The following is a 12,296-nucleotide window of genomic DNA, read 5'->3' on the forward strand; positions in this document are numbered from 1 at the left end:
CGCTGGACATAACTGCATGAAGGAAGCCCTTCCTTCATTATTCAATACCTCTCTGAAAAAGTAGCAATAAAAAAAAAATCACGTGCATTTTAATAATATACTACTGCAACCCACAAAACAAAAGGAGCAAGTTCCCACATGCCATCTTTTTCTATTGATGTAGGAGACACAGGAAAAAAAAAGTTTTAAATGCTCCCAAGTTTCAACCTAATTCATGTTTACTATGGGATTATAAATGTCATGAATAAGTAAATATTGTGTTGAGCACCTGATTCTCATAACATGTCATCTGTTTTAGTGGCCCTTTACCAGGAGAAAAAAAATCTCTGCATGAATATAACAGTGCTAGAGTGTCCCTATAACCAGCCTCTCCAAATGGCACACCGATTATAATTTATAACACAAAGACACATAATACTGTATCCTAGAGCTATTTCCAACTTAGTTGGAAACCTGGTTGTACGACAGAAAGGTGGTATATCAAATTCATGACCCCTTTACCCTAACAGCAATCAAAGCAAACAGCCTAAACCAGTTAACAAAAACACCATCTAGAAGAGTAACTATATGAGCTACATGAGCCAATGGTTCCCATACTGTGGGTCAGGATCCCACATGGGAAGGGGGGGGGGGGTGTAATATAATCAGGGCCACTCTCCCCCTCTCTAGACTTGACCTATGCACAGTGGAGACAATCCGTATGGGTCCAGTGAGCCAGGGAACATTTACATGAAAGCAGGGATCCTAATGACCTAATCTGTTAAAACTTTAAATTATCAATGATTTTAGTATCATTGCTTTAACTTTAGCTGTGTTTGAATATTTAAACCCACTGTATGAAACTAAACCAAGCAGCAGCATATTATATACCAAATAAATACAAAGATATCATCCCATCCTTGTAAGATTTTGATCTCTATTTTTTTTTTTAAAGCTGCTTTTGATAACATGGAAGAACAAAACATCCCTGGGAGTCCTGATTTTAATCTGTCAAAAAAAAAAATCTTCAGATAGCATGGACAAAACCTTTTTTTCCATTATAGCATTGGCTTACCGTCATCCATGGCCAAGACCAAAAAAAAAAAAAACACCCCAGAAATTTCAACAATGCCCTTCTAGCCCACAGCATCTTAGTTGCTTAATCTCTAAGCAACAAATTTGTAGAGAGAGATTTTTACAATAGCTTATTTCAATGCCCTAAAATATACTAAAAAAATGGTCATGAACTCTAAACAGTTTGCAAGCCTGAAGAAAATCAATAGCAGCAAAAAAATGCTCTACACCCAGTACCTACCAATGAAAGTAATGGCCTCTGGAAAGAACTGTGAAAGATTTTGACTCCAGTGATCAGAGATGGGGATCTGCTTATATTTGAACTCTCCATCATGCTCAAACATGTTTGGCAGGTTGGGCGTCACGTTCAGGATGTATTTGATACCATACTTGCCCAGCACATCCAAATTAGTGGAATCTTTGGCACATCCCAGATACAAGTAGGGTAGAATCTGGACAGGAAAGGCAGGCTGGTTGTTGGGGATTGGACTCCCTTCTGACTCTGTGGCACTGCTTGGTTCCCTGTCAGATTCGCCATCTGAACAATCCGAACTTATCCTAAGCCCTCCAAGCCCAAGAACAGAAGCTGGAGGAGAGCTACTTGGACATGAGCAGTCAAGGTTGGTCTCACAATGTTCAGGGTACTCAGTCTGAAACTTGTTAAAGCCACCTAAAAACAAAAACACATAAAAATCAGTCTCTTATTTTACAGTCAAATTTGCTTAACTATTCAAAAGGCTGTTCACAAGTTAATGCTTTGCTCAAGTGCCGGAATAAACCATGCATACATAAAGCCTGGTCTCCCGGATAAAGCAAACATATCCAATCCCTGGTCCAAAAGTTAAAACAGAAAATTCAAGTTTATGAATCCATAAGTGCAATTTGCACAGCTCTGTACTGCTTATCTTCTCCTAACATAAGACATTCAAAATGATTAAGTAAAAAATACATGGCTCTGTTTAGTAAGTCCCTCCCCCTCTCAACATTATAACCGGGGAGGGGGGGGGGTGGGGGAAGAGAGCCAAGCAACACAGACATAAATAATGTATTCCAGTAGTTTGCCTCTAGGGATCCTGCACTGATGGCATGCCTGGGCACTCTATGAATAAGATGATTGGGGGGGGGGGGGGGGGGGGAGAGAGAGAAGTGGAATAATGGAAAGAACAGCTAGTAAGGGCTTTAAGAAATGTTCATACTTAAATAAATATGACCAACGTGTTTGTACATAAAACAAAACATCCGTAGGAATTCACACATTCAAGAGATGAGTCTGTAGCACAAAATTCCTCCTAATGTATTTTTCACCCTGTTGTATCTCGGCAAAAAAATAAAACAAAAATCTGAGGCGGGAAAACACACCTCCCTAAAAATCAGTTGAAGAAAAGAAATTCCTTGGGGTGGGGGCGGGGGGGGGCTGTGGTGATTACGGGGCGGTCAGCAGCGCTGGCAGAGAGACTGAGACACGAGCTGCTGCACCTTCCCTCCATTCATGAAACAGGCCTCGTTTTTCTCAAAGACAACGCAGCGTGGCCATTTTGGAATTTTAATTGGAAACATTTTCTGGTGGCTGCTGCGCCTCCTGCCTCACTCCACTTCTGGCAAATAAAGCCACCGTGTGTCTCCTGATCAAAACCGAACCGAAAATTAAACGGGACACCGAATCATCGGACTTTCGACCTTAACTAAAATGGAATGTTATTCATCAGCGATGTATAGTATAGTATAGGTTTTATAAAAATTGAATTAAAAACAAAGCTCACTTCAAATAGCCGCCCTCTCCCCCTCCCAATTCAGCGTCTTATGCGCAACACAATGACAGAAAGTTATGCTTAAAGGCAGTGGGGTTGCGGGGAATTCTGGAACGTTATTTTGCGGAACATTCTGAATCCACGCCAAACTTTATTCATATATGGGAGGCATCGAAAAAGCAACTGAGCTGCAGCTTAAACGTGACAATTTGTTCGTTTGTCACAGCAGCCAGGCACCTTTCTAGATCTGTGGCCACCTGGGACTCTGGCACTCTGCACGAAACAGCAGCACATTAAAACAAAAAGAGAGAGAGACAGAGAAAGTAATAAAGTCCCACCCCCATTCGAAAAGCCATGCAAGAGGAAGTGCAACCGGGGACAATGATTATAAAAGGAAAGGAAAGCCAGCGCACTGCATTTTCTGACATAAGTAGCCCCCCTCCCGCCTTGTTTTGTTTCGTTTGTGCCCCCCCCCCCCCCAAAGCCTCCAAGAACATCGCTCTCCAGAGACATGATCTGGAATTTCCTTCCCAGCAGCTTCTCGCGCCCCGTTCGGCTTCCACAATCTCTCTCTCTCTATATATATATAAGTGTTTCTTGAAGAGTTGCGCGACGTTTTGACAGGTCCTGGACCTCTCAATCGGGGAGCTGAAACTGAGCACCTCGAATCCTTTGAATGCTTTTTTCGGGGTTTATTGTTGTGATCAAACACAAAGGAAAGCTTTTACAGTGGGACAGCTGTAATGGGTTAAAAAAAGGCGCTCCTATTCATAGAAAAATGTTCAAAAAACATATACATCTAGCGTGATGTTGGCCAATAATACTAACTATGCATTAGCAAGTCAAGGAACAAAAATGAAAAATTATACATGATAAATTTGAGAGCTTAAGAATATACCTAGAAAATAGAAAGGAAAAATTTTAAAACATTAAAGGAAGCATTTTCTCGTTTATTTGTACTAATCTTTAAAACACTGCTTCCTCCAAAAAAGACAAGGCTGGACAAGCTGAAGAAAGCAAAGCAGTTAAAATACTTCTCCTTAAGTATTTTCCTGTCAGCTCCTCCCCTCGCTGGCAGGGAGCGCAGCTTTAGCTTTCTGCCTCGGAAAAGTTTGCCTCCCACACAAGTCGTGAAGCCCAAGGCTCCCTAGAGGAGGCAGCGATTTACCAGCCAGATCCTGTCTGTCTCTAACCCTGCTGGAAGGAAACGTTTCAGGGGCTTCTCTGCCCTGCCAGCAGTACAGCCCCCCCCCCCCCCCCTTAGCTGCAACCAAAACAGCTGGAGCTGCTGCTTGCGGTGTGCGGTTTCCAACTCAAGCCATCTTTCTGGGGGCGGGGAGGAAGCGTGGGGCCCAGTATCACAACGGGAGGGGAAAAAAGGGATCGTGGCAACATTTTCTGCAGTTCCGAGCTAAAAACTTGCATCTTCGAAGCATTTGGGGGGAAACACTAAAAACTTGGCCCTCCGCGCCAAGCGTTCGAACGCTAAGGGCTATTTAGGGATGGTGAACTAGGGGACGGTGTAAAAGCCAGATCTGCGGGATCTAGAGTGGTTTCTGAAAGGAGATCTTTTCTTTGAAAACAGTAATTATTAAATAACATAATGTCCTAGCATTCAATTCCACTATACTCGATGAAGCCTTAAACGTTAAATACACACTTGGCTTATCCCTAAATGTCTCCCAGGCAGAACAGCATCTGGAAGTTGTTCCTCGACCCCAACAACAGTGAAAGCATCTTAAACAAAAAGTTCAAGGTCTCGGGGGGGGTGTTAGCATATCATATATGAATCAGATGAATATTCACGATAGCTTAGGACAAAATTAAAATGCAGAGACTTGCTCGTACTGCTGCCCTCCCGATTATTTGCACCATACCCAGCCCTTCTAGCACCATCCCCTGTATTCACCTTTCAGGTAATAAGCTTTGCAGCCATCGTCCCGGAGCTTCTGCAGCAGCAGCCCGAGCACGGAGCTGGCGGCGCCACTCTCTTGCCACTCGGCCGTGGCCTCATCGTAGAGCAGCACCGTGTCGGTCTTGCAGCGCTTGACGAAGCGCTCCTTATCCTCGTTGTTGGGGATGATGGAGCGAATGGGCAGGTTGCCCTTCTTGAGCCGCCGCAACATGAGGCTGGGGATGGCCAAGTTGATGGCCGTCTCGATGTGAGAGGACTCGAAGAGCTCGTGCGAGCGGCAGTCCAGGAGCAGCAGTAGCTGCGAGCCGCTGCCGGACTCCAGCTCCTCCTGCAGCCACTCCACGCTTTTACTCGGCATCGCAACAGCCATGGCCAGGGAGCAGCCCCAGATGTTATTTTTCATGAGGATCGGAGGGCGGAAGGAAAAGGGGGGTGGTGGAAATTTATAAAGAGGAGGGGGTAGGATTAAAAAAAAAAACAGCTGGCTGGAGATCTCCCCTTTTCCAAAAAAAAAAAAAACCAAAACAATAATGTCCCCTAAAGCACACGGATAGGGGAAATACAGTCCAAAAATACACCCTTGCAACCCCCCAAAAATATTTAAGAAATAAGACCAGAGATACTTGTTAGCACCAAGAAAACCTGCAAGAACCAGACGGGAAGAGCGAAGAGGGGAAAGCAGAGCTCCAGCTCAGACTGCGCTCCCCAAACACAGTAATCCCTGTTAGGAAGGAACCGGAGCAGCATCTGGCTTCTTGTTTCGGAGGATCCAGGGGGTGGGGTAGAGGGGGAAGGCACGGAAGGAACTGATCGTCTCCAGTGCAGGCTGAAGCAGGTTCCAGGAGGAGTCGGTGACAGCGTCAAACGGCGCCAAGTCAGCGCCTTCCTGCCCTAAACCTTGCCGTCCCTCTTGCGCGTTTAATTCCTCACTACCTCGGCTGCTAGCTGCTCTTCAATTAAAGTTGCTTTTGCTGTCGTGTCGTCTTCCAGGGGGCGGGGCTGGAAGGCAAGAGTCTAAGCTTAAAGCGGCCACAGGTTTCTGGCTACCCATTGAGAAAGAACCTGTGGGTCCCACCAGCTCTCAGTTTACTCGTTCTCTGTTATCAGTGACTCGTTTATTTTCACAGAGTTGCTATCCTTCTTCTTAAACTGCTTCTTAATATTATAAAATGAATGAGTTCTTTTAGGATCACATCGTTTATGGCACAGAACCAGCTTTTCAAAATCTAATTTTATTTCATTTATGGTGGTCTTTTTAAAAGCCCTATTTGCTTTTTTAAACGTGAATATTCAGGCACATCCACGTATAAGCCCCCCAAACAAAGTGTCATTTTAGAAAAGGCCTGGACCAAACAAATGTTGTGAAAACGGCTAGAACGGCTGGAGGGGGTGTCAGGGAAGGTACAGGACCAGGTCAGGGGCAGTGTGGCATCCTCAACGTCTATCCCCGAATACGTCGACGTACAGGCAACACAGGATGAACAGCAGTACTTAGACCACGAATAAAGGATGAATAAATGCCACTGCAGAATGTCCCTGTGATTGCTGCTGACTGCGAGCGCTGTGAGAGAGACTGTGAGCCTGATTGCTGAGCCTTCTTGTTTCTACACCTAATTGCCTGGTCTTCATTGCCTCTCACACCCGCTGCCTTGCCTGCCCCTTCAACCCCCTTCCTTCCACCCTGTCCCATACTCACTTGTGAGCCCCCTCCATATGTCTCCCTGACCCTGTCCCATTTCATCCCCATTCTGTCAGTGTCTGCCCAGCCATTTCTCACTCCATTGCACCCCCCCCCCCCTGCCCGAAGTCTGTGTTTGTGCCTCAGTGTGTGTGCAAGTGAGGTGGTGTCAGAGAGTTGTGTCCTTTTGTGCATGTCTGCGCTGTTTCACATTGTCACATTCTTGATTTTGATAGTGGGGAGTACTCTAGGTGTTGGTTTTGCTGGTGGGGAGCACTCACGGGGAGCATGCTGGGTGTTAGTGGTGGGAGTTCTAACCATGAGATGGCTGAATGTCTGGGCCACTGAGTCCATCCTACATAAGGCATACCAGGAAGAACGGAGGTAAAAGCAGTTAGCTTAGTGGGGTTTAAAAAGGTTTGGATGACAGGGGAAAAACCACTGCTTATTTCTAGGATAAGCAGCATAAAATGTATTGTACTGTTTTTGGGATCTTGCCAGGTACTTGTAACCTGGATTAGCCACTGTTGGGCAACAGGATGCTGGGCTTGATGGACCTTTGGTCTGTTCCAGATGGCAATGTTTATGTTGTTATCCCTATCACAGTTCCTTGACTTCACTGAAGAGTATTGCATAGGGCACTTCCACTTTGGGTCAGATGCACTAAACTTAACGAACCATTAACGAGGAAGTAGTAAACCGTGGCATGCACAAAAGGCTTCTCTGAGCCATTTTCCGATCACGGTAGCAGCTAACGAAAACAGAATGCAGATGAGCAAATTAGTACCCCAATGTGTATAAATCGTATTGTAATGAGATGCACTACTGTTTTCCGATTGCCTAACTGTGGAAAATCTAATGGGAGGTCTGTACCTCTCATTGGGGCTGCGTGGGATTTATTCGCCTCTAAAAACTTCTATAAATTTAACAAAAAAAAAATTGGGAAAAAAATGTCCAAGTGCTCGTCAGGGACGTCCTTTATGGATGTCCTTCACTCAAAACAACCAGCTGGAAACATTTGCCTAGCCACGTCCAAGTGCTCGTCAGGGCCGTCCTTCTAAAGTGCCTAACATGGACGTCCTTCACTAAAAAAAGACGGCCCTGACGAGCACTTGGATGTTTTTCCCCCAGATTTTTTATGATGGGTGTGAGGACGTCCAAATCAAAAAACTATTTGGACGTCTCTTTCGATTATGCCCCACCTCCAAGTCTCTCTCAGCCAATCACAGAGCGTTTAGCTGACACCAGTGACAGCTAAACGCGCTGTGATTGGCTGAGAGAAACCTGGAGGAGGGGCATCAGATGTGCTGCTAACACCCCGGGGCAAGGCGGCCAGAGCAGAAGCTGCCGATAGCTGCCAGGTATGAGTTTGATGACACGGTGTGGAGGGGCTTGAGAGAGAGGTTCGGAACTGCGGACAAGGAGGAAAGTAGAAGTCTGAAGATCGTTTTCCCGATCCCAAGCTTGCAGAAGCAGTTTGCTGCCTGCGGGAATGCCTTACAGGGAGAGAAGGTGTGCCTTGGCAGAGACGTCCTTTTTTTTGTTTGTTTTTTAGTGAAGGACGTCCATAAAGGACGTCCTTGGCATGCGCAGAGCAGCCAGCATAACGCTTGGCTGCTCTGCGCATGCTCGACCGGCCGACTGGCTTCCTATGGAATAGAGAATGCAAGTGAGCTACAACGAGCAGCTCATTTGCATTCCATTCCCTTGATGCATGGCCGTTCCCTACCAATTCGCTATGGAATCGGTAAGGGAAGGGCTCTTCCGAGGACCTTAGTGCATCTGGCCCTTTGTTAGGAAAGCCATTCACCATCTCTACCCACAGTTGGAGCTCCTCCTCCACTTCACACTCATAGGGGACAACCTGTACCTGTCCACCTCAAGGTCACCTATGCACTAGCCTTTCTTTATTTCCAGACTGTCCTGGCCATCACTACAGGCCTCAGCCAGTCAGCCAGATCTCCCTGTTCATCACACAGTATCTCATGGCCTTTCTCACCACACACACCGCTGACAACATTGCATTACCCCGGACCCTGTAGCAGAGACAACATCAGAGACGCCAAGGGTAGCCCATCCCAATGCTGGAGATTTACCACCGCAGTGCTGGAAATTGAAGGCCAAATGAGTGAGAATGTTTTCACAGGCCACAAGCCATGTCTAAAACTAGTTCTGGCAGATCATACACAGTCCAAAAACTGACATATTCCAATCAGTAAATAGAAAATAAAATTCTTTTTTCTACCTTTGTTGTCTGGTCATTTAATTTTCCTCATTATGGTGGTGCCAGTCTTTGGTTTCTGCTTTCCTCTGTCTTCTTTTAACTCTCTTGCCAGGGCCTCTTGATCCATTTGGCATTTCTTCTCTCTACATGCCCACTTTCTCTCTTCCCTCTGTGTCACTATCACTCTGTTTAGTATTTCCTGTGTCCCTGCTCCTATCCTACCACCATACTAAGTATTCCACTTCTCTGTGCCTATATTCTTGTCCTATCCAGTATCACCCTTCTGTGTCCCCAACCCCCTCATATGTCATTATCCCTGTGTGTCCCTATCTCCCCCTTCCTTATGCCTTCCTCCCCAGAAACTCAGGAAATGTCACTCTCTTACCTGCCCCCCTACCCCACTTCTCATGAGTCCACTATTTATTTCTTTTTCTTCCTCCCTCACAGATCCTAGCCATATTTCATTTCTCTCTCTCTATCTCTCTCTCTCTCTCTCTCTCTCTCCCTGTATTTCCCTCCCTTTCCCTGCAGGCCCTGCATCCTCTAGCTCTCCTCCTCTTTTGTGGTATGGCAGGTTTCACTCCCTTCCCTCCTTCCTCATCCCTTCCACTTCTCATGGTCCCATTCTCTTGTTTCTGCTTTCCTTTGTCTTCTCTTAACTCTCTTGCCTGTCCAATTGTCATTATCTCCCTCCTGTTTCTTTCAGTTTTCTTCAATTTATTTTTCTGCCACTCTGTTCAGATTTAATTCATTCTTACTATCTAGTCTTTAATTTCCCTCTTTTTATGACATCTACCTATGGCTTTTTATCTTTCCCTCACCCTTGTTCTCCCCTATGTCCCTTCCTCTTATTCTCCAGTCTGTCGGCAACTTTATCCTCTCCCCCTTTCCATCCAGCATCTCCCCTCTTTCTCTCCTTACCCTTCCATCCAGCTTCTTCCCTCTTTCTCTCCCCATCCTTCCAATCCCTCCCTCTCTTTCTGCATCTTTTCATCCAGTATCTCCTTTCTCTCACTACCCTTCCATCCAGCACCTTCCCTCTGTCTCTCCTTATCCTTCCATCCAGTGTCCTCCTTCTTTCTCTCCCTACCCTTCCATCAAGCATCTTCCCTCTTTCTCTCCCCATCTTTCCACCCAAAATCTACCCTCTCTCCCGATCCTTCCATCCAGTGTCTCCCTCTCTCGCCTCTTCCTTCCATCCAGTCTTTCTCTCTCTCTCTCTTTCTCCCTATTTCCATTCAGCATTTCCTCTCTCCCCATCCTTCCAGTGTCTCTCCTTTCTCTCTGAATCCTTCCATCCAGTGTCTTCCCTCTTTCTCTTCCTACTGTTCCATCCAGCATTTTCCCTCTTTCTCTCCCCATCCTTCCAGTGTCTCCCTCTCTTTCTCTTTGCATCCTTCCATCCAGCATCTTTTATATTTCTCTCCCTAACCTTCCATCTTGCCCTGCCTTCCAGTGCCTTCCTTCTTTCTCTCCCTACGCATCCATCAAGCACTTTCCATTTTTCTCTCCCCATTCTTCCAGTGTCTTCTTTCTGCATCCTCTCATCCAGCATCTCCCCCCTTTCTCTCTCCATCCTTCCAGCCATGGTCTCCCCCTTTTTCCCATCTTTCAACCCATCATCTTCTCTCTCTCCATCCCTTTTCCATCCACTATATCCCCTCTTACTTTCACCATCTTGTTTCCATTCACCATCTCTCTCTCTATCCCTCCAGAGTCTTCACTTTTCTATCTATCATTTTTCCTCCTCTCTTGTCATTTGGCATCTCCTTCCTCTCTCCATGCACCCCCTTCCCTTCCATTCTCTTTCCCCTTGGTATCTTCTATTTCCTGCTGCCACTACAGCTTCTCCCAATGAGCAGTAGTTGTGGCAACACAACAGAAAGCAAGCGTGGAACCGCAGCTTTCAGACACATGCTGTTGGCTCTGCTGGTCCTCAGCCCCAGAACAGGAAGTTGACGTCAATGGGAGCAGAGGGCTGGTAGAGCCGACAGCTGCAGCTCGCTTGATTTCTGTTGTTTTGCTGCCACTGCTGCTCATCGGAAGAAGCAACAGTGGCGGTACAGTGCTGGCAGTCTCTCTCAGCACCAGCAGGAAATTTCCCGCTTTGGCAGGGGTATGGGTGATGACCCACCAAAGCAGGAGTCTCCCACTCAATGCGAGAGACTTGGCAAGTCTGCAAACTTTCCCTCCAAAATTCAAACTTCTGACCAACGGACTTTCCCACCTCAATTTCTCACCAAAATCTCCTGCCTTTATGAGGAAACCACCCACTTCATACCCCAACCAATCAGGTTTGAGAACCCACTGTAAAAAGACAAACTGCAGATCTCGCAGCATACCCTGAAGAAAGGCACAGCACGATGGCTGAAATGTTGGTTCCACTTATTCAGAAGTGGCAAGACTTGGACAACCAGAACAGTCAAGGTACACTTGAGTTAGTAGACAGAAGCAAAAAAGTAGGAAGAGTAGGCTCTTCTCAAAAACCGGAGGAGACGTAATGATGGAAATCAAATCTTTATTGCAAGAAAACCAGAAACAACTCGACACAGCAGCCGTGTTTCTGCACCCAAGCGCCTTCCTCGGGGGTCTACAAAATATACAGTTGTCAAAACATACAAAAAATAAAGTCGACATAAGAAATATATAAAACTAATAATATAAAAATTATTTACATATATGTAAAAATACACATATATAAAAACAGATGTTATGTAGATAATCAATAAATCTGTTTATATGTAAAATGAGAATATATGATGTATAAATCATTGTAATATAAAAAACAATTATATAAAATGTAAACATAAATTATACATATATACAAGTACAAAAAATATATACTTATATATATTAAGAAAAAAAAAATATATATATATATAAGAAATGTATATATAAAACAAATATATCTTAAAACAAATTCATTAAATCAATATGAACACATTTCAAACTGGTATAAATTTGGAAAAAACAAAGATGAATGTTGTACATTAAAATGAAATAATTAAATAAATCTATGTAGTGTATTTCACTATCAGGCTTATTTTCGAAAGAGAAGGATGCCCATTTTTGGACACAAATCGGTAGATGGGCGTCCTTCTCCCAGCCGAAAGCCGATTTTGGGCATCCCCAACTGCTTTCCGTCGCGGGGACAACTAAAGTTCTTGGGGGCATGTCGGAGGCGTAGCAAAGGTGGGACTTGGGCGTGCCTAACACATGGGCATCCTCAACCCATAATCGAAAAAAAAGGGTGTCCCTGATGAGCACTTGGATGACTTTACTTGATCCTTTTATTGTTACGACCAAGCCACGAACAGTGGTGGATAGTGGATTTTGGGGGGCTCAGCACACATGGTAAGGGAGCTATGCACCTAGGAGAAATTTCTGAAGTCCACTGTAGTGCCCCTAGGGTGTGCGGTTAGTGTCCTGGCATGTCAGGGGGACCAGTGCACTACGAATGCTGGCTCCTCCCACAACCAAAGGGCTTGGATTTGGTTGTTTCTAAGATGGGCATCCTCGGTTTCCATTATCGCCAAAAATCAGAAACGACAAAGTCTAAGAACAAACATCTCTAAGATCGACCTAAATTTTGCGATTTGGGCGTCCCCGAGCATATTATCAAAACGAAAGATGGACGTCCATCTTGTTTCGATAATACGGGTTTCCCCGCCCCTTCAT

General features: G+C 45.2%; 1 protein-coding gene across 1 annotated transcript in view; it reads right to left on the reverse strand.

Moving 5' to 3' along the window:
* Positions 1-5,599, reverse strand: part of DUSP7 (dual specificity phosphatase 7) — a 45,893-nt gene extending 40,294 nt beyond the window's left edge. Inside the window, exons 1-2 of the mRNA XM_030206072.1 lie at positions 4,711-5,599; positions 1,295-1,723 (exon numbers count right to left, since the gene is read on the reverse strand). Of these exons, the coding sequence (XP_030061932.1) occupies positions 1,295-1,723; positions 4,711-5,119 (838 nt within the window). The 5' untranslated portion in view covers positions 5,120-5,599. The remainder of the gene's footprint in view (positions 1-1,294; positions 1,724-4,710) is intronic.
* Between the last annotated feature and the right edge of the window lie 6,697 nt (positions 5,600-12,296).

This window comes from Microcaecilia unicolor, chromosome 6 (assembly GCF_901765095.1).
Source record: "Microcaecilia unicolor chromosome 6, aMicUni1.1, whole genome shotgun sequence".
Lineage (NCBI taxonomy): Eukaryota > Metazoa > Chordata > Amphibia > Gymnophiona > Siphonopidae > Microcaecilia > Microcaecilia unicolor.